Raw genomic sequence first — 27,268 nt, 5'->3', positions numbered from 1 at the left:
ACATAATTATCCAACATAATGAATCCAGCATACAACAGTTTAACCATTGAAACCTGTTCACATACACCCTGGACACACCCGTTGCATTATACCATCAGAATTTGTAACCTATATACTTATTGAAACCTATTTATATACTGGATACATCACTACTAACACTGCAAGAAAAACAATTATACTATAGGAATATATATATTTTTTATCTTGATGTGTGTATTCGTTTGTCGTTTTTAAATTAGCATGCTTTGGGAAAGTCCTTTATCTTTGGTGTGTAATATCACTTGTGGAAAATAACCATTTCTAGATTTTGAACAGGACTTTTGGGATGCGGCTATCTCCGCACCTATCTTTAATGTTAATGCCCAGGCTATTTATTTATCACTACAATGCACATAATATTGAATGGTGCAGCTGGGAAGTGCAAAATGTTCTGTATTGTCATGTAAACAAAAAAACATGAATATAAGACGATAAAGTATGACTAAGCAGAACTGTTCATAGGCTGATGGCTTGTCTATCCTATAGGGGCAGGACCGGGTCAGGGTGGGAGATGTTCATCAGACCCAGTCTTGGTTTAGTCTTGTAGTAATTCCTCCGCTCCATGGGGCGTCGCTGTGCTTTTCTACTGTCTGGTGGTAACTGCTCGCAGTGCCCGGGGCCTGCTATCCCGCTCCACTCTCCGGTAACCGGAGCATCATCTCTCTGCGACCGGAGTCCTACAGCTGAGCCATGGAGATCGGGACGGAGATCAGCCGCAAGATCCGGGTGTGTAATAATGTCCTAAGGCAAAGCAGGTTACCCGGAGACTGACCCGAATACTCATCTAACGGGGGAGGCGATGTGTATGTGGGGGACTGTGTTCAGTAATGAATGATGTACGCAAAACATACTGGGGGGTGTTACAGTCTATATAATGCGGGTGTACAGTAATGGAGGATGTATGAATATACCGGGGGTGTACAATAATGATGTATATAATATAGATATACTGTGGTTATCCATTAGTGTATATATTGGGGGGGCTGTGTACTGGTGACAGGGTCGTGTGTGTATATTGGGGGGGCTGTGTACTGGTGACAGGGTCGTGTGTGTATATTGGGGGGGCTGTGCACTGGTGACAGGGTCGTGTGTGTATATTGGGGGGGGCTGTGCCCTAGTGATGGGGTCGTGTGTGTATATTGGGGGGCTGTGCACTGGTGACAGGGTCGTGTGTGTATATTGGGGGGGCTGTGCACTAGTGACAGGGTCGTGTGTGTATATTGGGGGGGCTGTGCACTAGTGACAGGGTCGTGTGTGTATATTGGGGGGGCTGTGCACTAGTGACAGGGTCGTGTGTGTATATTGGGGGGGCTGTGCACTAGTGACAGGGTCGTGTGTGTATATTGGGGGGGCTGTGCACTAGTGATGGGGTCGTGTGTGTATATTGGGGGGGCTGTGCACTGGTGACAGGGTCGTGTGTGTATATTGGGGGGGCTGTGCACTAGTGACAGGGTCGTGTGTGTATATTGGGGGGGCTGTGCACTAGTGACAGGGTCGTGTGTGTATATTGGGGGGGCTGTGCACTAGTGACAGGGTCGTGTGTGTATATTGGGGGGGCTGTGCACTAGTGACAGGGTCGTGTGTGTATATTGGGGGGGCTGTGCACTAGTGACAGGGTCGTGTGTGTATATTGGGGGGGCTGTGCCCTAGTGACGGGGTCGTGTGTGCATATTGGGGGGTCTGTGCACTAGTGACGGGGTCGTGTGTGTATATTGGGGGGGGGCTGTGTACTGGTGACAGGGTCGTGTGTGTATATTGGGGAGGCTGTGTACTGGTGACAGGGTCGTGTGTGTATATTGGGGGGGCTGTGCACTAGTGACAGGGTCGTGTGTGTATATTGGGGGGGCTGTGCCCTAGTGATGGGGTCGTGTGTGTATATTGGGGGGGCTGTGCACTGGTGACGGGGTCGTGTGTGTATATTGGGGGGGCTGTGCACTAGTGACAGGGTCGTGTGTGTATATTGGGGGGGCTGTGCACTGGTGACAGGGTCGTGTGTGTATATTGGGGGGGCTGTGCCCGGTCTGTGCACTAGTGACGGGGTCGTGTGTGTATATTGGGGGGGGGGGGTGCATTAGTGACGGGGTCGTGTGTATATTGGTGGTGGTGGTGGGGGTCTGTGCACTAATGACTGGGTTGAGTGTATTTTTTTTTTGGGCTTCGCTCTAGTGGCTGGGTCGTGTGTATATTTTTGGTGGACTGTGCACTAGTGACGGGGTCGTGTGTATATTTTTGGTGGTCTGGGCACTAGTGACGGGGTCGTGTGTATATTTTTGGGGGTGTGCACTAGTGACGCGGTCGTGTATATATTTTTGGGGGTCTGTGCACTAGTGAGGCGGTCGTGTATATATTTTTGGGGGTCTGTGCACTAGTGTCGGGGGTCGTGTGTATATTGGGGGGGTGGGGAGGTGTCTGTGCACTAGTGATGGGGTCGTGTGTGTATATTTTGGGGCTGTGCACTAGTGACGGGGTCATGGGTGTATACTGGGGGGGCTGTGTGCTGGTGACGGGGTCGTGTGTGTATATTGGGGGGGGGTCCGTGCACTAGTGACGCGGTCGTGTATGTTGGGTGCTCTGTACTGGAGAAGGATATTGGGCACTATACGCTACTATGGAATGTTTGTGTATTGAGGTGCTGTATTTCATTGATGTTTTTAGTCATTTTGTTACAATTTCCCCACAGACTGCCATAAAAGCGAAGCTGCAGGAGCTTGGTGCATATGTTGGTAGGTATCTGAAGGGAATAAGTCTTGCCCCGGAACATAAACACAGATCCAATAACCCCTTTTATTACCTTCTTCTAGATGAGGAGCTCCCTGATTATATAATGGTTATGGTGGCGAATAAGAAGAATCAGGAGCAGATGACGGATGACCTGTCCCTTTTTCTGGGGAACAACACGGCCAGATTTACTACATGGTAACATGATATAATCATAGCACCCAGTCCATCACTGAGATTCACCAGTACATAGGGAATGGTACCTGTAATGTGCAGAGTAAGACTAGATTCACAGGAACATATGCCCACCGGGCAGTAGCCGGTTGGGCATATGTCCGACGCACTGGAGAGGTGGAGTGGGTGTCCTATCCTTTCCCCCTGTATGGTGTACGTGTGTGGCACCGTATCACTCCGTGCGGCAATTGCCATCTACGGGGGACTTGTGTACAGCCCCCATACGGTTGTGTGAATGCAAACTAAATAGCTGTACATCACAGCTGAGGTTTTGTCACAGTTACACAATAGCTGCTGTGCTGTATAATTCGCGCTGTGATAATCCCTGCTCTCTCTTCTGCATCTTGTAGGCTACAGGGCGTTTTGGACAAGCTGCGCTCCGTCACTCCAGGTGAGGGGTTTATAACATTGAGTGAGGTTACTATGATACACTCTGCAGTCAGTACACTGATGCTTGTATTTTCTCCTGCTGCACCAGTGATGCTCCTTATTGGAATTTCGATAATTTTTTTTTTTTTTTTTTTTTTTTACTTTTGTCTAGAAAACAATAGCTTGAAAACATCAGAGGCCATCATCTTCAACAGCAGCATGCCTCCCCTGAAGAGCCTGCCACAAAACAGAGAGGATCCTGGGAGAGAGGCTCCTCTAGTATATAGTCATCGCCAGGAGAGGATGCACAGCACAAGCTCCACTGACATGAGGGCACAGCGATCAGTGGACGGGAGGTACTTCACCTATGGGTACAAGCAGTCGCACTGAACTCCTTTTAGCAGAGGAGAATAAAATTTGTAGGACATACATTGGCCTACAAAGTGTTGGGAGGTTGATGTTCCTTGTGTTTTTGTGACCAGCAGGGGAGGAAGTGAAATAAAAAATAAAGTAATACTCTTTCCTCTCTTACATTCTGGCACACAGCGCTTGGTCCCTGTCAATGGCATGTGAACATTGAAGCCTAATACTGACCTCAGCGGTCATGTGCCAGTGATATGACGTCACCCATGTCTGCAAGCAGGGACTTGGTTTAAAAGAAGCCACTTGTCAGAATGGAGGGGAAGAGATTTTTACTGCTTCCATTGCTGGTAGCTAGAATAGCATAGAAATAGTTGAGTATTGTATTTAAAATGAACATAACTTTTTAGCCACATCTGTATAAATGCAATTAACAATGCTGGGGCTATATGTGGTCACATTTATATACCCATCTTTGTATATGTAGGTATACGGCCCTACAAGTAGCCTTCCGCAGGTTTCTCCTCACTCAGATCTGTTATTAATGTGACGGTGTGACAAATGAAAACTTGTATTCCTTGTATTAGGGTCTCCTCTGATGTTGGTGCAGCTACTCGGCTAACCTCTGCTGTAAAGCCAATGTACGAATTCTCCCCCTCTGAGGCCGTTATTGATATCAAATTGGACGCAGACGACGCATTCATTGATGATTTGGGCTATGCACAGGATAGTTCACTGTTAGCAAGAAGAAGACCGGCTGCAGCCACCACTAACAGAGCCCAGCGGCCTGCTGCCCCACTCTACAGACCCCCTGGAAGCAGCCAGCATATTTACCAGGGCACAGAAGGCGGCAATGCACATAGACTTATGCAGGGTGCAGGCCAACCTGCAAGACAAACAGCTTCTCAGCTCAATAGGACACTTGGCGTCTCAAAGATTTATGATCCACAGGATGTGAGCCCCTCCGAGGAGACCTACATACCTGCTGCAGAGAGAGCAGCACGAGAGGTGGGTGCAAGGTCTTACTCACAGCTCTTATAAAGAATAAGGGGGGACACAACTGAAGTGCCTTATTCTTCAAATGGGTCATCAACTTCCAAAAGTTACACCCCTTGATTTTTCTGGTAATAGATATGCAGGCTGTGCAAAAAAAAATGTCTGCTATGCTGTGTACAGATTTGATATGATCCTGGGTTACTGAGAATTACACTCCAGAGCTCCACTCACTATTCTACTGGTGGAATATAATAATGGCAAAGAAGAAAGCAGCACAGCCCCGGGACGGATGAACTAAAATAAAGTGCCTTATTCCAACCAAATGCAACATTTAGATCGCATTGCAATCTTTGTCAAGCAATGCGATCAAAATGTTGCATATGGTTGGAATAAAGGACTCTTTTTGAGTCCATTGGTCCCTGTGCTGTGCTGGGGTCTTCTTTGCTATTATTGGATCCATGAGGAACCCCTGACTGCTGGTACCCTCCACAACTATCAGTCTTTCTTTGACCTTGGGTATGCTGTTTACTATTTATGTATGAATATTCTTCTAGTGGAATAACTGTGTACATACATTACTTATCCTGTACTGATCCTGAGTACATCCTGATGGAGTCACTGTGTACATAACAATAATCATATTTATTTATAAAGCGCCATCAAATTTTGTTGCACTTTACAGATTCTGGGGAACATATACAAATAAAATAAGACCTTGCAGAGTAACATATAAAACAATAGGAGGGAGGGCCCTGATTGTAAGAGATTGGTCTATCCTGTGGTGATCCTGAGTTTCCTCCTGTAATATACTCCAGAGCAGGAGTCCCCAAACTTTTTACATAGGGGGCCGCTCACTGTCCCCCTCAGACCGTTGGAGGGCCGGACTAAAGTCTAAAAATAAATAGCGGTACATGTGACCGCATCCATAATACACTGGCACCCCCCTCAATTAATTATTTAATATACCGGTACTGCACCCCCTTGTGAACTATTTTATATATTGGCCCAATTAATTAATATACTGGGACCTCTCTCCATTAATTCTTGAATATGCTTTCCCCCCCCCCCATTAATTACTAAACTGCCCCTCATAATTAATTATTTCCTATTATACCCCTCATCATTAATTATTTACTAATCTGCCCCTCATAATTAATTATTTCCTATGCTGCCCCTTATAATTAATTATTTCCTATGCTACCCTTTATAATTAATTATTTCCTATTCTACCCCTTATAATTAATTACTTCCTATGCTACCCTTTATAATTAATTATTTCCTATTCTACCCCTTATAATTAATTATTTCCTATGCTGCCCCTCATAATTAATTATTTACTAATCTGCCCCTCATAATTAATTATTTCCTATGCTACCCTTTATAATTAATTATTTCCTATTCTACCCCTCATAATTAATTATTTCCTATTCTACCCCTTATAATTATTTCCTATTCTACCCCTTATAATTATTTCCTATTCTAACCCTCATAATTAATTATTTCCTATGCTGCCCCTTATAATTAATTATTTATTATTCTGCCCCTCATAACTAACAATACTAGCCCCCAGTCGCCACAATCTTTTTACTGCCCCTTAATAAAAAAAATAAAAACCCTGTACTCACCTAAGTCTTCTTTCTTCTTGCCTCGTCCGGGCAGGAAGGGGTGCGCGGCCGCTTGATGGCGTCATCGCGCGGCTGCGCAGCCTAGTTCATGGAGCGATGTGCGCCGGGGTTGTATTGCGGCCGTTTCCGGCCGCACCGAGTACTATACAGTGACGGGCAGGAGCTTCCTGTCCGGACGGACGGAGGCTGCTGCCCGACTGTTGCAGGCCGCAAGGGCCCGGCGCTAGCGTGCCAAGTGTCGGGGGCCGGATCGAAGCGGGCCGCATGTGGCCCGCAGGCCGTAGTTTGGGGAACCCTTCTCTAGAGCTTCACTCACTATTCTAGTGGTGCAGACACTGTGTGTATCCTGTACTGATTCTATATTACCACCTGTATTATGCTCCAGAGCTGCACTCACTATTCTGCTGGTCGTGTCACGGGGAGCATACATTACACTATTCAGATGTGTTCTTGGCTTCTGACTGTTTTCCATAACTGATGAGATGGACTGCACCCAGGAATATCCTGCTGAACCCATCTCAATTCAGCGTTTTGTGCATTTGATGATATAGCTGCGGGGGGAGGGGGGCATTCTGCTCTTTAGGGAATGTTTGGGGTCGGTGTTATTGTACATGGAGGGCTTCATGGTGGGTTGCTATAATTGATACTGGACCACGGTAATGACCTGAGAGGAGTGGGGGATATGGAGTAGTTTGTTCTTTCCTAATGTCTGTGGCTTTGGTTGTGTATCACTTGGCGGCGATGATCATTATTGGCTCTTTTGTCTGTCTCTGCTTTGTTGTTAAATGATCTGTTTGTTGTAGGGTGACGGTTCCCGTAAGAGGAAGATCCCAGTAGCCAGTTCTGTGGTTAAAGTGAAAAGAATGGCTGAAGATGTTCAGGAGGAGGAAGAGGAGGAAGATGAAGAGGAGGATCAAATGTCTCGAGCAGCTGGTTTATCCAGTAGTGTCTCTGTGCCTTCCCGGCCAGAGAGGAGGTAGTTATATTCTGCACACCCATGTAAAACTAAGGGGCAGTTAGGCTAGACGTGGCTAAACTAATCCAATCTTGCCCAACTAAGGCTCAGTTCACACCTCATGTCAAGCTTGTTCTGTTTCCTCTTCCATTAAATAGAGCAAATAATAGTGCAGCAATCCAGGTCATTTGTTTTCCCACTATTATACTTTTAGGTCAATGGGGAATGGAAGGTTACACAGCTGGATCACAGCTTGCTCTGTAACAGGATGTATAGCCCAATCTGATCGGTGTCCATGCTGCCCCCTGTCTGCTGCTTAGAGCATCTACAGTGGACACATGTGCATCAGCACTGAAACATGGAGCTATAGAGGAAGGGGCTGATCTGATTAACTATGAATAAGAGATGGGTGTGTAGATGCACAGCTCACTCCAGTTACTTCTCTGGAAGATATAGAAACATCCGAACAATGTCCTGCTGCCTCATTGTCTCCTTACTTCGCTTATGCTCTGTAATAGGGAACTCATTTTTACTTTCTCTGATTGTTTTAGACCAACTCTTCCCCCCTCAAAACAAGCCAACAAGAACCTCATTCTGAAAGCCATATCTGAAGCCCAGGAATCCATCACTAAGACAACTAATTATTCCACAGGTAACGGGGAGGGCACTCGGTACACATCACACAGGGATGTCCTGCATAGAGACGGAGACATGTAACCAGTAATTCAGCGGCATATGATAACACTGGAGTGCTAAATGTGTGGAAGTTCACAGGAAGGAATCCATTGTATGAGACAATGGAGAATATGTGTTTTCATTGTTGTGTCCCTTTGCTTTGCTTATAAGACTTTGATTCTGTGAAACGACCGACAAATAGTTGGAAGATGCTGCTAAGGTCTCTCTTCATCTACAGTACAGCTCCGGATTATAAGGAGGGGGTTAAGGGGCTGGTAACAATGCTTTTTGTACAGACTGCAGTGTTAATAGATGAAGTTCCACATGCATCATATCCATTTTTCTTCTTTCCTTTTATCCTAAAGCCCCTCCAAAGCAGACGGTGCCTGTTGCTCCCCGAACCCGTCTCATACCTGAAGAAGAGCTCATCCTTCTGAAGAGCAGAGCCTCTATGCTACGCTTCCAGGAGGAGCCTGAGGAACCACCCTTGATGGACACCATGCCAGGTATGAGATTATTCAGGCGCCATTAAAACTACTGCTGCTCCTTCCACAGAATTCGGGTTGTGTCTGTAAATGATTTCTGTAAACTCCATTACCAGCCAACAAGCTTGTTATGTGTATGTATTTATGTATATATATGATCTAGCTCAGGATTTTGAATGTAATTATACATCGCAGCAAGCCACTAGTTTTTTTAAGTTTTTAGGAAATTTCGGTGGTAGAGTTTTGTCTGAAAGGGTTTAAACGGTTATTCCAGGAATCTGCATAATTCACATACAAATGAGTCGGTAAAATATAAGCTAATGTGTAATTAGTTGTTATTTAAAATGTTTCTCCCCTTAACAGAAAAATGCTGTGACAGACTGTAATCAAGAATTAAAATGTTACTGGCCCTTTAATCAGTCCGTTAATTTCCTCCACGCAGAGCATACACAGGACAGAAGATGGCCGCTGGTCACATGTCCACATCACATGTCCTGCACCTACCCGGCAGGTCATGTGATCACCACTATGTTTGGCTGTTGTCAGATGGTTGCAGTGCATCCAGTATGATCAGTGTTGTGGTGATGGCAGTTACACATCATTACTATGGTAACAGAAAACCTGTTAGATCATCACTGGGAGCAGAGCATAAGAGGGAGCCTTCTGAGTTACTGAGAACTAAAGGATCTTGGGACTTTTGGGTTCAGTGGCAGCCATCTTGGTGATAACTACTCAGAGGTCGCACTAACATTTTTCCAGAAGGGTAAAAATACTCCTCTCACCATTTTTGAGGAGTATTTTTACCCGAGGAGGAGTATGAAGATTTCGGCAATACACAGCGCACACGCCGCGACACTCACCCAGCGCACACGCCGCGACACTCACCCAGCGCACACGCCGCGACACTCACCCAGCGCACACGCCGCGACACTCACCCAGCGCACACGCCGCGCCACTCACCCAGCGCACACGCCGCGCCACTCACCCAGCGCACACGCCGCGCCACTCACCCAGCGCACACGCCGCGCCACTCACCCAGCGCACACGCCGCGCCACTCACCCAGCGCACACGCCGCGCCACTCACCCAGCGCACACGCCGCGCCACTCACCCAACGCACACGCCGCGCCACTCACCCAGCGCACACGCCGCGCCACTCACCCGGCCTTAAGTCCCGTCGGGATCACATAAATGCAGGCAGCTGCGGGCAGGTAGGGAGATGGAGCTGGACAGGGAGCAGCAGCCCCGCTGTCCACAGATCACTGTGTCACGTGTCCCGCTGAGCGGCCCGGCGCGCGCTGTGATCACGCTACAGACATTTACCTGTTTTGCAGCGCGCGCCGGGCCGCTCAGCCTGCGCGCTACAGGGAATAATTGCCAAGCTTAACTTTGCGCATGGCAATTATTTTGGGGGGTAATGGCGCCTCATCACGCGTCTATGAGACGCGCCTCATAGACGCGTGGTGAGGCGTTAATGCGACCTCTGTAACTACTCATACTTTAGAGAGGCCATAAAATTTTGTGAATCATAAAATCAAACTATGTAAGCTCCATTTTGTAATTATTCACATTGAGTTTTGTTACATTCATTTATTAATAGCATCATGGGTTCTTGTATCAGAAGTTCATATTCCCAGAATACCCCTTTAATTGCACTTGTGACGTCCCAGTCAGACAAAGGTTTAAAGGAAATTTGTCCTTTTGTCAATTCTGTGAAGTTGACATAGTTATAGGTGAAGTGTTTGTGTGCAGTCATTTTATGATGCTTAAAGCGTCTTATTACATGGTGATGGTTTTCTTTTAGCCGAGCAACGCAGAATGGACGTCCTCTCGAGACTTCAGCCGGATTCCTCTAATGAAGCACAGCTCTGGAGACAAGGTGTCTGCCCTGTGTACATTTCTATGTCTGGTACAGGTGGCAGTGTGTTCTTATACACGGTCATAGTCTTCTATACACTGCACAGGATTTCTACATATCCCACGGCTTTGGTGTATAGTGATCTTTTAGCTTCTGTCTGTCTGATATGTTTAATGCAGGGGTGTAGAACCTGTGACCCTCTCCAATCAGTTTGAACCTTCCTTACCTATGTAAAACCAGGAGCAATGTCATTATATTAGAGATGTTACAGGTGAAATGGGAAGCAGGTACTCAATCTGGCCTTTGGACACCAAAAAAATTGAAAAAACAGTTTGTGCACACCTGGGGTCTGCACAGTTAGGGTACGGTTACGTGGTGCATTTTAAGTGTACCAAAAACGCATAAAGACCGCACTCTTACATGGTGTGCATACAAGACTCTGCACCGTCACAAGGGGATTGTCTGTCCACAGAGTCATTGGGGCACATTTGCTTATGTAAAGTTCTCCAAAAGTGCATTGTCCATCGATAATGCACTCTGCCGCAATCGTGCGCTTGCATGTTTCACATGCTTCCTGCATGTGTCGCTTCTCCGCTCACATCCAACAGAGTTCACCTTTTCCTGGTGCATGTAAGTGCATTGTCTTGCAACACAATTTGAAACTTAAATCCTGCACTCACGCCAAATCAGTCAGATCGTCCAATTGGTCGCCCTCTGCAGCCTATGTGTATGAGATACTCCTATACACATGACTGACAGCCTGTATAATGATGTGAGGTATAATGGTGTAATGGCTCCTCCATGTGCTTCCTGGTGCTGGCGGACCCTGCAGCCTGTGTATGTATAGGAGAGATACAACAGCTCCAGGCAGCCATGTTATAGCAGAACATGTAAGGTACTTGTGCAGCTGATGTCTGTGTCTCACACGTGTATAGGAGGAGAGCGCACGTCAGCAGATAAAGCACAGACTCTAGCAATGCTTTACTATACATTACACACAGACATGAGCAGGGGGAGGAGAGGGGAGGGGTAACAGGAGTGACATCACTACCTCTGACCATGTGACCAGACTCATTTACATAATAAAAAAGATGATTTTATAATGAGTAATGTATGGATTTACTAGATAAGGGCTGGGATGGGATCCTTGTAAGCTGCTCCAACAGGTAGTGGTGACAGGACACAGACCTGATGACAGGTGTCCTTTAATGGAGGTTCTGTATCTAAGGGATATTAAGACTTCCTATTCATGGAATCCAGGAGATTATTATTTAATAATATTTTTTTTCCATGCTGACCATTATTATACTGACATTTTTATGCTATTTGTGCTATTGTTGCAGAGGAGATAGAAAACCTCAGAACTGTTGACAGCCGCTCCTTCATCCTTAAAAGACCAAAAGTAACAAAAGATTCTTCAGTTCAAGCAATTTCCACAGCACCAGAGGCCCCGCTTCAGTCTGGGCGACTAATCCAGCCCAGGTATGTAAGAAGTATATCCACACTAAATACATTATTTAAAATTCTGATCTTCTGCCGTAGGACTGCAAGGGTAGTAGACTAGTAGATACTTCTTGTATCCATTCAATTCCATCTTCACACATACCGGATCATTTACTTGCCTGCTCCACAGTTTTGCCCTTTGAATTTATATATGCAGTTTTGGTAAATTGATATTAAAGCTTAGAATGACTACAAAAGTACAAAGAAGCAATGGGGGAATTTATTGTGGCTTGGTACTGAAGTCATGATAACGTTGGAAAGGATCCTGCTGTAGGTTATAGCAGAACGCTATGCCCAGAAGGACCTGGCATACAATGCATTGGGGAATGAGACGGCATCCTCATGGCACATCAGGCGCATTGTGTCCCAGTGGGGAGAGTGTCATGCCTAGCATATGAGCCCAGTCCTGATAAATTCTCCTCCGTATTTGTTAAGAATTATCCCGATTGCATGTTTGGTTTCAAACAAGATGTAAAGCTGCACCAACCATTCATTATTAGGGACAGGGCAGCTTATAAAGAGAAATACATGGTGGCAGTGATAGACCAGCTATTTTCTCTATGTATGTTGTGTAGTCTGTAGTCCTATAACCTCTTGTTTTGTATTTTATTTCCAATCAGGGAAGGTGTGGTACCTGAAAAACCTCCAAGCCCGAAATTTATAGTAACCTTGGAAGGGGTTCCTAGCCCCCCGGGATACATCTCTGAGCAGGATCCAGAGGACGAGTCAATGTGTTACACTGAGCAAGGAGAGGAATATCCAGAACCATATACTGGTGTCGGCAGGCCGGAGCCCAGCTTCCCCAACCTACAGGATCTTCCCAGCGCAAATGGTATGACATGCAATCGTGATGTGGCATATAACTCATTGTCCTTTATTGCATATGCTGTATTTACACATATAGATAACGTATATTGAGCGGATACAGAATAAGTGTACATGTGCGTTGTAATGCACATTGCCGTCATTCTGCATTCACTGTGTTACTCCTTTCTCACTGCTTTTACAGTTTTCTCATTTCTGGACAGCACGATCTTACTGCTGAAGTCTAGAAACCTCCCGGAAATAGTGGAACAATGAGCATTAGCCCCCATTACACAACATTTTTATATATAATGTTTATGATTTTCTGCTGTAGTCTAATGCAGATAGAAAAATTGTATTGGGAAATAAACCATGTGCCTCTTTTACTGTCCACAGTTGCTGAGTCCAGTGACCCTCCAACCAAGGCGAAGATCCTAGAGCGTTGCAAGTACTGGCCAGCGTGTAAGAATGCAGACCGCTGCACCTATCATCACCCCACTACACCCTGCAAGTAAGTGGCTGCCTGTGGCATCTCCCATATTAGAGGGATGGGATAAATTCAATGTACAGGTCAGGTAACGTTTCACTTGGCTGGAATGAGACTGTTGGCTGCTGAGAAGTCTGTTTATTAGCCAGTCTTCCTTAGGCTACACGTATTGTTTGTGTTTTGAGACACGATATAAAGGCTTTCCTTGGACTCATCCATAGCCTATCTACGCGCCTGATCCTATGCATGGACATACATACCTCTTTAGACGGTATGCTCAAGGGAGAACTGACTCCTGTTTCTTTTAATTTTCCAATAGAGCTTTTCCCAAATGTCGCTTTGCAGAGAAATGCTTTTTCATCCATCCAAATTGTAAATTTGATGCAAAATGTGCCAAGTCTGACTGTCCATATACCCATGCCAGCAGACGGATCCCAGCACCACTGGTCAAACCAGGTAAGGGTCTAGTGACAATGTTACACTTCTATATGTAAAGCAGAGATTGTATACGTGAGCCAACATATGACCTTTTACTCCTATCCACAGCACGGGGTATAATTCTATGTGAGGTCCCACCACTGTGGCCACCATGATTACTGGAGGACATGTGCACATGGCGGACCTGCACTGCATTCATTTCTGTGGGAGTTTTGGGAAAGCTATGCCCCATAGAAATGAATAGAGCTCTTGTCCTTTCTTGATATCACTGGAGATTCTAGTAATTAGACGCTTAGCGGTCACTCTGTGTATAAGACATGTGCTTTTAGTAACACAACTCCTTGGCTATATGTCACCATGTATCTGGAAAAGGAATTCTCCTGCAGGAAAATCCCAATTGGAAGCCCTGCCCACTGCTGGTGCCCACAGTATGTCGTGGGGGTGGGGGGGTTTACATAAAATTATCAAATTATTTGAGCTACATTTAAAAACTTTTCTGATTAGTTCTGAAGTCTGATAGGATAACAAGTGTTTCATGCCGCATCCTCTTTATTCTACATCCTGAATGACCAGAATATCTCTTGCCTCTAGTAGCGCATATTCCACCTGTGGTGCAGCAGTGCCGATACTTCCCAGCCTGTAAGAAGACGGAGTGTCCGTTCTATCATCCCAAGGTAACTGTGCGCCATTTCTAGTTCTACCCCTGTGTTTCCCTCGATCAGTCATTACTTATGTCCTTTTCTTCTGGCCTCTCAGCACTGCAGGTTCAGCAATCATTGCACTCGCCCCAACTGTGAGTTTTATCACCCCACGATTCCTGTCCCTCCCCGTCATGCTCTAACATGGACCCGGAGCCAAGCCAGGTACAGACTCTTCACAAATGGATTCTTCTTGCTATATGTGGACTGGAACTGTAATGGGTCCCTTCTAGATCAAATTTTTTTAGGGACAAATGTTTAATCAAATTTTGCATTGTTTTCTGGTACTCAGGATAGGTTAGGATCAGGTCAGGATGGCTTCAATCCGCTTCCCATTATCGCAGAATAGCTGACTATGGCTGTAGATCATATACAGGTCCGTACAATGGCTATCAATTGTACTGCAGCTGTCATCCTTCACAAAGCATAGGTCATCAGTATTAAAGTCCTCCACAAAACCCTTTAACGCTATTGTTGTTGGGGCTTAGTTTTTATTATCCAGAGCTCCAACTCTCTTAAACCTAAAGGGAACCTGTCATCAGCAATTGACCTTATAAACAACTGCCAGAATATTGTCAAGCAGTGTAACACCTTTTTAGTTATTTCTTTCACGTCTTGTGTGGTGGCATCACCCAGAAAATCATCTTTAAAGTGACTTGTGTAAAGTCAAGGAGGAGGGGAGTTTAACACTGAAGTCAAGGTGGGGAGCTCTGAACGGCCCCTCCTCTGTGACTGACATGATGAATTGGACTTCAGAAAATCTGGTTAGTAATGTCTTCTTGATGTTGGACCATCAATTACATTGAAGGGCTTGACTTAAGAGTCAAAATCTCTGCTTACTTGACTTTATACAACCAATTTCATTTCAAAGTAGATTTTCTCAATGACTTCAGCACACTGGGTCATGAAAGAAACATGAAGGTGTTCAGCTTCTTGACAAAATACTGGTCGTGGTTTATTAGGTCAATTTCTGGTGACAGGTTCCCTTTAAATGAAAACACCATAGGTCTACCAGTTGTGACCACCAGGAGAACTGTAAGCATATTGTTAGAACCATAGTATTGCCCTCTGCCATGTGAAGTAACAGACCTTATAGCAGTGGTGGCAAACCTATGGCACGGGAGCCATTTCTGTGGGCACTCACCAGACAGGAACAAATCCACCAAATCTTCCTGCAGTTCCAGGCAATTTAAGAGATGCTGCTCTCAATGCTATTTTAAAGCGACACTTCATTGGCTGTTTGGAATTGCAGGAATAGTGAGAGGGTGCGGAAAGAACTGCATTATCTTTGGAGGTCCTCCTGCTGGACCCTTCATTCTACCTTTACAGAGAGACCCTGGAGAGAAGCTACAATGAGAGTCTGAATTTGCCCTCTTTCTTTCAACTATATATGTGGCTTCAGGGGCTGATACGATTGATAGATGTTGAAGAACAGGTAGCAATAAGTTACTGCTTAAAATGCCATGTTGACACTTCACGGTAAATAAGTGGATTTTGGTTGTAGTTTGGGCACTTGGTCTCTAAAAGGTTCACCATCACAGCCTTATAAGTTGGAACACTTGTCCTCAGGATAGCTAAAATCTTGCAAAACCCCATTTAAGCTGATTAAGAGGTCCATTTGCTGATTCTGTATTCAGACTTCTCATTCGTTTCTTTATTTCTCTTTTTATATTCTGACAGTGACTGACTCCGCAGCCATAATTCTGCAAACTTAGAAGACACAAGATCACGTGTCACACCAGCAAATTCTACATTTGGTTTTATGGATTTTAGACATTTTATTTCCAGTTTTATACTTGCATTTTTCAATGTTGTTGCAGGGAAAAGATCCCTTCTGGTTTTTCTGTTTTATTTAACACAATAACAATATTTTGAATATCTGTCGGACCTGAACTTGATAAAACCCTAAAATCCATTGTAAATGCAGCCTGCAGATTATTCCAGTTGTGTTCTTAGTGGCCACTAAATGCAAATAAATACTGTCTTTATTTTCCTTCATCGCTTGTTATACTGTCCTGTTTAAAGGGCCACAGTGTTCTGCAGATTGTCTTTAGTACCGCAGTGATCTCTCTCCACAGTCACACGGTTTTCATTATTTACATGCAAAGCACTGGAAATGCAGATGCCATCAGCCGACCCCCTCCCGGGGCATTTGTGTTTCTAAGCGCAATGCAAGCACCATGTGTGACTGTGGCCTAATCTGTGGCACACTAGTTATTGCTAAACTACAACTTCCAGCTTTTTCCTGACTACCAGCAGCTGGCCAGGCCTTGTAGACCTACTGCACATCAGCTGAACACCCTTAGGGTGATGTCAGACGTGGCGCTTTGTCTGCGCTTGCAAACGCAGACAAATCCGCACCCACCGGGGCGGCCCGATCGCATCAGCGTTTCTATGGAACCCAGTGGGCGCGGATTTGTTTGCGTTTGCAAGCGGAGACAAAGCGCCATGTCTGACATCACCCTAAAGTAGGAAGTCATTGTTCAACACCAGATCAGAAAGCAGCTTAACAGACAGATGTGTCCTACTAAGAACAATGCTCCTCAGGACTTATCTTATTATAACTGTATATGCTGCAATAGCAGCAATATTGAGTTCTAAAAATGATGCAAATCAGTCTGGTGGGCTTTGGTTACATCACCAAAGCGCATCAGAGCAACTCGTCTTATAACTTGCATTCCACCAGTCAGCTCTGTATACAGTTGGGACCAGATGGGACTTGTATTGTACCGGGGGGGCGGGCGGTTGAATAAATTCTAACACAAAGCTCCAGCGACATAGCCAAAGCGTCTTGGACTGATTTGCATAATTTTTGGAGCTCTATGTTGCTGCCATTTTGATGTATGGAGTTATAATAAAATAAGTCCTGAGGAGCATTTTTTATAAGGAACTTCTTAGTAGGACATGTCTGCCATCAGTAAACTGATGGTCGATGTCCTTTGGAATACCCCTTTAATGTGATATTTTAAAGGAGATCTATGGAGTATCCATGTCTGACATATGCCAGACAGGAATGTTATTTGCAGCAAGTATCATAGTGTATAAGGCTGGAAAAAGTCCATCAAGTCCGACCTTTAAGAATCAAGCAAATATTTTTCCCCATAACCCGTGATATTTTTTCTCTCCAGAAAGTCATCCAGGCCTCTCTTGAACATGTACATAGAGTCCGCCATAACAACCTCCTGCGGCAGAGAGTTCCACAGTCTCATTGCTCGTACAGTAGAGAATCTTTGTCTATGTTGATGGTAGAATCGCCTCTCCTGTAGGCGTAGAGGATGCCCCCTTGTCCTGGTCACAGGCCGAGGTATAAAAAGATCTATGGAGAGATCCTTGTACTGTCCGTTCAGGTATTTGTACATTGTAATGAGGTCTCCTCTCAGTAGTCTTTTTTCTAAACCGAATAATCCCAAATTTTTTAATCTGTCAGTGTATTCTAGTTCCCCCATTCCCCTAATAATCCTGGTTGCTCTCCTCTGCACCCGTTCCAGATCTACTATATCCTTTTTATACACTGGTGCCCAAAACTGTACACAATATTCCATGGTGCAGTTTATTAAGCCAATGACGGATTTACCAAGTTAAAGGGTATTAGTCAGTAGTTTTGACCATTCAAAACTAGACAGTGTTTGGTATTTGTCATGGAGATCTGTGTAAACCTTTGTGTGAGTTATTTGTAGCAGCAGGACAGTAAGTATAATGCCCTTATCTTCTGGGTTTGTTGCTGGACCCTGGTTTGTGAAATCCCTTCACTGCTGCAGTGCCCCTCCCACTGAGTAGGATTATCCACACAGCTGTCTTCTACAGAAGGGGGAGGGGCTATGCAGCAGTGCAGTGAAGAGATCTCACACCATGATGCGCCAAATCCAGCTACAATCCTGGAATATTAATGCATTTGTGCATACAGTGCTGATGCTATTAACACACAGAAATGTATGGTTATACAGCTCTCCAGAACAACCACATAACAGTGTCTGAAACTTTGTATGGTCATAACTGCTTACAGATTCCCTTTAAAAACACCAGGCTTTGCACCTCTTTTATACACAGATAAACATTTTGGATTTGCATATATTTTACATATTCATATTGAATTCTGTCAGGTGTAAATGCTTGGCCAGTTTAGTACATTGTGTATGGTAGTACAGATCTTTTTATACCTTCTATATAAGAAACATTTTACTGCCATTCTAATAGTTAAGGGGTTTTGCAGAAAACTACTATAGATCTCTCTCACATCTGTAATTACTAGTCATGCTTATGCAAGTAAATGTAAATGAGCTACTCTACACGACACAGCCACATCAGCGCTGTGTTGGGGGACTCTCAGTGCATGAGCTTTAGTAATCGCACAGGTCATCCATATTCTCTCTAAAGAATTTTTAAAGGGGTTGGCCACTTTTTTTTTTTTAAACAGAAGTTGCCCATGTGCCTTTTTTTCCTTAATTATAATCCCTGAATGTTCATCAAGTGATTCAGAATTCCTGATACTTACTTTAGTGCTGTCTACAAACTCTCTGTGATTCTTTAAGTGTGTAAGCTCAGATGAATAGTAGGAGCAGAGTTATGACTCATCCTGCTCCTTCCCTTCTTCCTGCATAAGTGAGAGAAGCCATGAGGATGGATTGGAGCAGTGAGAGAGGTAGTTGTGTATATATGAAGAGGGCAGAGTGGTGAGAACAGGGAAAGGATGAAGTGGCCAACCCCTTTTAATTTAGAGTATCAATTCACCCCCCCCCCCCAACTCATTAAAGCCAAATAAAACAAGATAACGTGAAAAGAACTTATATGAAATTATATTTGTTTATACGAGTAAATGCTCTCCCCATCCCCTGTAACCCCCAATATGAGATACGCCTCTTCTAGCACTGAAGAGGTTTAAGAACAACATACAGGAGAATGTCTTAATATCACAGCTGGAAACGTTTAAAAGAAACAAGCAGCACATAGATATGGCAACGTCAGCATGGAACGGACTGAACAAGGCAAAGACGGGAAACGTCAGACTTTGGGAGAGAAGGGAAGGCACTCGCATCCCGACTGGCACAACTATTAGAGCAAGCGAGGCCCTAGTGCCTGCGGTGTGTCCTGCCTGCTCTGCGCCATCCTTATAGGGAAATCTCCATGCTGGTATATAGATTACAAAGTAATCGCCATGTCCTGGTACTGGCACATGTGACATAGGAACCCCGACTCCTGCTCTCAACAGATCCACCCCATGAAGGGGGGCAGCACACGCTTCCCTGGAAAGCTCAGCAGGACAAGGCTGTCTCTGGAATTGAACACAGCTTGTCTGAGATGCTCTGCCCGCTGTCAGAGATGGAGGGTCGTGCTGCTGTCATCAGTGTGGCATGTGGACACATTTCCATACAAACAAGCTGCAATAAAGACAAAGGGAAGACAATGTAATGTGCACATTCATCAAATATCAATGTTTACAAACAATGGGGAGAATTGAGAGACCAGTGTTTTATAGGCCTTGATATCCTGTGCACCATCATTTATTATGATTGACATCTTCTCCAGAGCCATGCACATAATATGCAGTCATCTTTTACACCAGAAAATAGTTTTGAGCTCAAATCTCACAACATTTCCCATTTTGGTTAGTGTCTGCAATACAGCATAAGTAAAGTAATTAATGTGCACAGTGGGTGGAATTTATCATGTCACCGGCTCCTTTTTAGACAGTTTTATGTCTGTCCTTGGAGTAATGCCGCCCTCAGATCCATTAAAGTGGCTTTTGTCCTTGATAATTCTGCTAGCAGTGTCTTATGCTGCGGTGGTTGTATGCAACAGCCACAGAAAAACATCAAAAGTCTCAGAACATAGACCAGGTAGGGACTGATGTCAATCAGTAGTGTTGAAACTTGCACCTAAATGAGAAGTCCCAAAATCATGAATTCAGTCCTATTGTGAAAACTAGTCTATGCAAATAATTAGTTTGATGCAAGCAGCGTCTATGGCAAATTGACTTTGCACAATGGAAAGTCGCAAAACAACATTTATACAACAACTGCGCCGAAACACCAATGATAAATAACCCCCAGTTACTCACAGCAGAACAGTGAGTGTAGCTCTGGGGTAATACAGGATGCACTTAGGATCAATAAAGTAATGTATGTATACAGAAACTCCTCCTGCAGAACAGTGAGTATAATGCTCGATGTAATGCAGGATAAGTAATGTATGTATGTACACAGTGGGGTAATTTATCATTAGGAGGCTCCTTGGGACAGTGCTATGTCTGTCCTTGGAGGTTTGCTGCCCATCTGATGCATTAAAGTGGCTTTTGCCCTATAAAACATGTTCATATGCTCTTCTTGTGTCTGGGTTTTTCTTACAAAAAGGCGCAAAATGCATAAAAAGTCGCAGCAGGGGGTTGGAGTGACTATGCAACTTTTTTAAAAGTCCCAAGTCATGAATGTGGCTTTGCAAGGTGCTGCACTAGCAGTAGTTCTATGATTACCCCAGTACAGCGAAGTGGTGGAAATTGTTTTGTGCAACTTTTTAGCAATGAAAAGTCATAAAAACCTCTGCAATTTTTTTACACCAAACATTTTTAATGTAATGTATGTAAATAGTGACTCCGCCGGCAGAATATTGAATGCAGCTCTGGAGTATAACAAAATTCCCGATGAGTACAGGTTAAGTAATGTTAAGTACACAGTGGCCCAAATATATTGAAACTGGTGCACTGTGCATTAGTTATCTATGTGTTTTCTTTGTACAGGTTGTGCAATGTTATTTAATAGTGTCACAAGCTCTTAATTATTCCAGTCAGTTTTCAGGATGTAACACAGTTGCACCTATGTATTTTTTGGAGCACTTGGTGTAATGCACATCACTAATAAATGTGTTGCAAACTAGGGACACACTATAACGCCCCTCTAGGTTCACAGTATTGGACATGTGTTGGACATGTGCAAACTCCAGAAACTTTTTTTTTAATATGCAAACATAGACAAAAAACTGTTGTGGACACAAATTATATATATATATAATTGCATATTAAAAGCAGAATGTGCAGCTCTGAAGTATACATGATGTAACTCAGGATCAGTACAAAATAAGTAATGTATATATACTGTGACTGCACCAGCAGAATAGTGAGTGCAGCTCCGGAGTATAATACAGGATGTATCTCAGTATCACTATATTTACTGTAATGGTTACACTGGTGAAAAATGTAATGTCCTCTCACCTGCAGTCATCCCCTCCTGCACTGACCACATAGCGATCCGCGCTGGTAAAACGTATGTTTGTCACATGAGCTGAATGCCCCATAAAACGCTTATGCTTTGCCTGGATTAATGGATACAGAAGAATCAAAGAATGGTTACAATTATCACTTTCCCCTGGTGGAAACAAGATAATCTGTATGTCTATATTGTCATATAACGACACGTGCCACTTGCACTGAAAACACACATTTACTTACAAATTTCTCAGGACTGGGGAAGTCGAACAGTTTGACCATTCCAAAATCATCACCTGTAACCAGGCTGATCCCTGAGTGAGAGACGCAGGCGCAAGTCACGTCTGACTTCTCGTGTCTGGACCAGATCCCCACCACCTCATCACCCAGGACACTGCAGAGGAACATGAGGAGGTCAGTGACAGCCTATTGGGTAAATTCTGACTTTATTTGTCATCTAGAAGATTGCCTCATCCTATAGTAGAGGCAGGCATGACATGAACATGGGACAGGAATTTTGTTACAAGGTATCTTTATAACTGATACATTTCAGATGCAAAGACTAGACTTAGCCAAAAACAAACAAGTAAGAGGTTAGGATGGGCACTAGCTTAATCGCAGACTGATCCTTCCCACTGATTGCCTGAGAGGGGTAGTAAAAGCAGCCAGAAATGACATCACTTACCTGGTCCAGGTGGCCCATGTTATCCGGTCAATCACAGTTTGCTCCGTGAGGAGTTTTCCTGAAGGCACTTCATAGACCAGCCGCTTATAACATCCTGTAGAGACCTACAAAGAAGAAACATTGTCCTTATAGACTCTTAAACTTGTGTGAAATTACAGCTCCTGAAATGAATGATGTCTGCAGATGGTGAATAGAAAAAGATAATCCAACAACCGGTATAAAAATAATCTCTGTATATCCTTTAAGGGTTAATTGTGGTACATATAGGGGCACATTTACTTACCCGGAGCCTGCGCGATCCCCGAGGTGCGTTGTCCAACGAGGATAAACTCTGCCGCTATTCCCTAAGATCGTGCGGCAGAGATCCAGCATGTGTCGCTTCCCTGCTGAGATCCGCCGGAGTTCACCTTCTTCTTCCCGGTGTATGTGAGCGCATTCTTGCAACACAATTTGAATTTGTGTTGCCCCCTGATTTGTGTTGCATGAAATTGGAATTCCATTGAAATACTTCCAAAGGGGCAAGTCAGCGGGAGCAGCCAGTTGGCCTATCCGGCCACATGTCACTGTCCCCCGGCCACACTTGGCTGTAGGTCCCGGGGAGGAATAATGCCCATGCAAGTAGGAGCTAGTACTTCCAAAGGGGCAAGCCAGCGGGAGCAGCCAGTTGGCCTATCCGGCCACATGTCACTGTTCCCCGGCCACACTTGGCTGTAGGTCCCGGGGAGGAATAATGCCCATGGAAGTAGGAGCTAGTACTTCCAAAGGGGCAAGTCAGCGGGAGCAGCCGCTCGGCCTATCCGGCCACATGTCACTGTTCCCCGGCCAGACTTGGCGGCAAGTCCCGGGGAGGAATAATGCCCATGGAAGTAGGAGCTAGTACTTCCTAAGGGGCAAGTCAGCGGGAGCAGCCGCTCGGCCTATCCGGCCACATGCCACTGTTCCCCGGCCAGACTTGGCGGCAAGTCCTGGGGAGGAACATGCCCATGGAAGTAGGAGGCGAGGTGCCATGCCCGTTGGTGTCTTGTGGCTGCCTATGACGAGCTCTGCCCCGAGAGGCGGCTTAACAGCCCTCTTTGGCGACGACCGGGAAAACCCTCCTCCCATAGCCGAGCCCATGGAAGCGGGTCCCGGCTCGGAGGTGACCTGGAGTGTGAAAATTTTTCAAAGTGTGGTACCTCTCCCGGACCGGCATGACCGCCTTCCCGCGGCCGCCCTCGTGGAAGCGTCTCCCGGCCGCGGGAGCTCCCGGGGTGGGAAGAGAACCGGGAAAGGGAGTTTTTCCGCTAAGCCGCGGCGGGCCTCACGATCCCGGCGTGATTCCTGCAAGGCACCGGACCCTAGACCGACCTCGACAGGGTGGCTTTATCCGTGACCAGGGAACCCTGGGCCGGGAGGCTAGGGGCGAGAGGGGCCCCATGGAGTTCGGGCAGACTAGAAGTACCCTCGTCTGCCCGCTGGAGGGCGCCCTTCCCGGAGCGGAGGGGAGCCCCCTCGCGACCGGGTGCAAGCCGAGTTTGGAGCTCGAAACCCGGCCACACTTGGCTGTAGGTCCCGGGGAGGAATAATGCCCATGGAAGTAAGAGCTCCTACTTCCAAAGGGGCAAGTCAGGGTGGCTTTATCCGTGACCAGGGAACCCTGGGCTGGGAGGCTAGGGGCGAGAGGGGCTCCATGGAATTGTGCCAAAATCTGATCACTTTCCACAAAAACCCTGTTAAATGCAGCGCAAAACGGAAATAATCAGGAAACTCAGCGGAAATGCGGTCCGCGGACCCTTACTAAATGTGCCCCATAGTATTTCTGTATTTGCCATTTGTCAGACATGATGGTGCTCAAGTGTGTTAACCACAAGGGTTACTAGATCATGTGAAGAGTCTCGCTCCGGCTACAGGGATCCCACTCCCAGCCCATCAAGGGGACAGACTCCTCACAGTGTAGGACATCAAATCTCTACTATCCTTCCTCCACCAAGGAGGATATATTGATATTTGCTTCTCAAATCCTAGCCGAATGCCGTCAAGCCGGCGTTCTGATGTTACTTCTTTGGCGGATAAAGTAGATGACCTGGATCAGGCACAATTTTCTACTAACCTGGGTCTGGAGGTCATGCAAAACACCCTTCAGCATCATCAAATGCAAATACAAGCTTGCAGCAACATATGGGCGATATAGAAAATAGAAGCTGGCACAACAATCTGCGCATAAAAAGCCTGTCTGTCCAACCTGCATCTTTGTTCTCTACTGTTACTGAAATTCTTGATTCGTGATGCCTGGAGGCTGCAACATCCATCAGACAGGGACTAAAGATCCCCCCCCCCCCCCCCCCTCACGGGGTCTACACCAGTCTGGATCATATCCTTATTCAACATAATGCGCTTCAATGGCTAATGTCCTGCTCCATTGGAGACATTTGGACACATGTACTTACCCGGTCCTGCCCGTTTCCAGATCCGGAGTGTCCGACTATCCTGCACTCTGCCGTGATTCACTTACTTAGTGCGCTCGATATCCTGCATGTTTCGCTTCCCTGCTGAGGTCCCCCGGAGTTCACCATCTTCCTCCCGGTGCATATAAGTGCATGGCTTACAAGACAATTTTAAAGTTAAATCCCGCACTCTGTCCGAATCACTTGGATCGTCCGATGGCCTGCCCCCGATTTCTGACGCATGAAAGCTGGCGCCAATGCGCCAAAATCCGATCGCGTGCAACACAATCCCCTCCTAAATCCCTGTCCCAGTGGCACGATCCCCGAAAACGTCGGAAAACCCGACAGAAATGCAGCCACGGGACCCTTAGTAAATAAGCCCCATTGTCTTAATCGATCATGCTCCGGTCTACTGTACACTCACACTCCCATTCCTCAACAGGAAAGAATGGTTGTGGAGACTTAATGAGTCCCTTCTCCTGAACCTGGTATGCACCACAGAGGTCACCCGTACCATTGCCCAATTCACCTCAGGCCACGCGTTGGACTCCACTTCCGCACTGACAAAATGGGAAACCCTCAAGGGATCCATCCAAGAGGTTTTCATCAAACCTGGTGCTCGCATTAAGGTAGAAAAAGCACATACAATGTGGTTAGCACTCGAATTGGTCACCTCTCTGGAGCTGAGGCATAAACAGGCTGTATCCACCTCAATACTTAGTGACCTCCAAGCCGCCAGGCAAGTATGCCATAGAAAAAGAGTACGGCAACAAATGCGGCCACATACTATTTTTTTAAATAGCACAATTTTTCCAAATCCGTCGGGTTTTCCGATGGCCACGCCCCCGTTTTTCGTCGCATGCAAGCAGGCGCCGATGCGACACAATCTGATTGCGTACGCCAAAAACCCGGGGCAATTCGGAGCAAAACGGTAACATTCGGAAAACCTGGCGGAAAACCCAGATTCGGACCCTTAGTAAATGTGCCCCAATGTGATTTGGTGAGTCTGCAAGGTGCCAGCTTCTTTAAAAAAAAATTGATTTAATGAAGCTAGGATATGGATTTTTATAATAAAAACTGACTAAGAAACAGTGAGAAGACTTCTGTGGGAACCTGTCATTAGGTATAATGGTGAAAACATGATGAGAGGTTCCCTTTAAAGAAACATGAATTTTTATACCTGATGTTGGATTCTCTTGGTCTCTTTCTGGACTGGAGCACTTCCATTTATCTATTTTTCATGTTTATTGGGGTGAGCAGAACTTTATGGTTCTTCTGGACATACTGAGGGTTGTCATTTAATGCAATGGAAGGAGAGGTTCAACAGTGGAAATGACTTCAGCCTGGATATATATATTTTTGCTTGTCTTCAGTGCTACCAATTGGTTTTTGACAACAATCTATCCAGATTCTTTGATTCTCAGATAAGAACCAGCAGTTTGGGGAACAGGAGATAAATCATCAGTACCTGCACATAGCGACTATCCGCAGAGAAGTCTATCTGCAAAACAAAGCTGGGGATATCTTTGCAGTAACTAATGCGATTTAGTGAGGGACCTATGGTAAGATCATAGAAATCCACAGCATTTTCACTCGATCCCACTGCCAGGTAATGAGAGTCCGGGCTGAACCTAGGAATGGAAATAGAAGCGTCAGCTCTTGTACACACACTGTGTACCAAATGTGCTGCCATTGCTGAGGCAGCTGCATCATTCACAAGATCTCACCTGATATCCTGGATTGCTGACCTTCGGTCTCTCTTCTTGCCCCAAATCTTTAAGGAAGCCACAAGCAAAATGATGAATTCTCCATTCTTCATTCCGATGGCCACCATGTCTCCCTCAGGGCTGTAGCAGACAGTACGAGCTGCGTGACCCAGATTCACTTTATTCAGCATCTTCTGTGATGAAAAGAAAATCATTTTTGTAAAATTAATATAATCTCACCATCGTCTGCAGATGCAGAAGACTTTACTGTGGTATGTCTACCTTGTCCACAATGTCCCATAACCGGACAGTCCCATCCTCTGCAGCCGAGAGAAAGAAGTCTCTGGTCGGATGAGTCGCCAATCCCCAGATAGGTCCATCCATGTGGCCATTAATCAGGATGTTACATGCCGCATTCTTCTCCCCAACTTCAATGATTTCTGCATTCCGGGTTCCAACTAGAATCTTACCCTGAAGATGGAGGACAGAGAATTAGATGTCAGCTCCTATACACAGGGAAAGGGGAGTGTGATGAGAAATGGCCCTAGTGTATAGAGGAGGGACCACAAGCTTTTTACCATTTCACACATTACAGTACAAAGATCGTTCTGTCTGCCAAGAAGAAAAATTTTACCTTCCCCCTGCAGACAGATCTCACACAATCGGTTGTCTGTCCAGTTTCTAGTCTGAAGGCACGACATCTTTTCAGCTCTTGGTCCCAAAGCTTCACTGCGCCGCCCTCCTTGGATCTGGACACAATTATGATACAGCAAACAAGAAAACAGCTAGTCATTAACAGGACACCATACCTGCAGGTACAGTCTATTGCAGTGGTGGCAAACCTATGGCACGGGTGCCAGAGGCGGCACTCAGAGCTCTTTCTATTGGCACCTGGGCCTTCGCCCCAGCACACCAGACAGGACTCAAAGAATCTTCCTGCAGTTCCAAGCAACTTAAAAGATGCTGCTTTCAGTCATATATACAAGTGATACTTACTTTGTTACTTGGGACTGTAG

The 27,268-nt window shown here is 45.5% G+C and overlaps 2 protein-coding genes across 5 annotated transcripts in view; one reads left to right on the top strand and one right to left on the bottom strand.

The window, feature by feature from the left end:
* Positions 1-566: 566 nt before the first annotated feature.
* On the top strand, positions 567-16,241 carry ZC3H14 (zinc finger CCCH-type containing 14). Of its 2 annotated transcripts, none has more exons than XM_072116706.1 (17): positions 567-765; positions 2,720-2,762; positions 2,841-2,955; positions 3,342-3,382; positions 3,533-3,716; positions 4,308-4,728; positions 7,145-7,317; positions 7,848-7,948; positions 8,337-8,477; positions 10,260-10,334; positions 11,657-11,795; positions 12,437-12,648; positions 13,017-13,131; positions 13,427-13,563; positions 14,140-14,219; positions 14,302-14,408; positions 15,924-16,241. In XM_072116706.1, the coding sequence occupies exons 1-17, from the start codon at positions 730-732 to the stop codon at positions 15,928-15,930; spliced, it is 2,127 nt and encodes a 708-aa protein (XP_071972807.1). In that variant the 5' UTR covers positions 567-729; the 3' UTR covers positions 15,931-16,241. The 2 variants fall into 2 exon arrangements, with proteins under 2 accessions (XP_071972807.1, XP_071972806.1); XM_072116705.1 differs by having other exon boundaries at positions 569-765; positions 14,137-14,219.
* Positions 16,242-19,014: 2,773 nt separating this feature from the next.
* The window catches only part of EML5 (EMAP like 5), a 148,656-nt gene continuing 140,402 nt past the window's right edge, over positions 19,015-27,268 (bottom strand). The window contains exons 36-43 of one of the 3 annotated variants that reach the window (XM_072116700.1): positions 26,887-27,001; positions 26,535-26,723; positions 26,274-26,443; positions 26,015-26,177; positions 22,124-22,227; positions 21,682-21,832; positions 21,445-21,545; positions 19,015-19,618 (exon numbers count right to left, since the gene is read on the bottom strand). In XM_072116700.1, coding sequence (XP_071972801.1) covers positions 19,582-19,618; positions 21,445-21,545; positions 21,682-21,832; positions 22,124-22,227; positions 26,015-26,177; positions 26,274-26,443; positions 26,535-26,723; positions 26,887-27,001 — 1,030 coding nt within the window. In that variant the 3' untranslated portion in view covers positions 19,015-19,581. Of the gene's footprint in view, positions 19,619-21,444; positions 21,546-21,681; positions 21,833-22,123; positions 22,228-26,014; positions 26,178-26,273; positions 26,447-26,534; positions 26,724-26,886; positions 27,002-27,268 lie in introns of all 3 variants that reach the window. The other 2 variants (XM_072116699.1, XM_072116704.1) reach the window with 2 other exon arrangements.

This window comes from Engystomops pustulosus, chromosome 7 (genome assembly GCF_040894005.1).
Source record: "Engystomops pustulosus chromosome 7, aEngPut4.maternal, whole genome shotgun sequence".
NCBI lineage: Eukaryota > Metazoa > Chordata > Amphibia > Anura > Leptodactylidae > Engystomops > Engystomops pustulosus.
Note: the sequence above shows the minus strand (reverse complement) of the source record. Positions and strands in the feature narration are given on the sequence as shown.

Bases quoted from the DNA above. Each gene is read 5' to 3' on its own strand.
- ZC3H14 (XM_072116705.1), top strand. From the start codon at position 730: ATGGAGATCGGGACGGAGATCAGCCGCAAGATCCGG. The intron at 4,729-7,144 runs GTGGGTGCAAGG...TGTTTGTTGTAG, and splicing joins CAGAGAGAGCAGCACGAGAG to GGTGACGGTTCCCGTAAGAG. The intron at 12,649-13,016 runs GTATGACATGCA...TACTGTCCACAG, and splicing joins GGATCTTCCCAGCGCAAATG to TTGCTGAGTCCAGTGACCCT.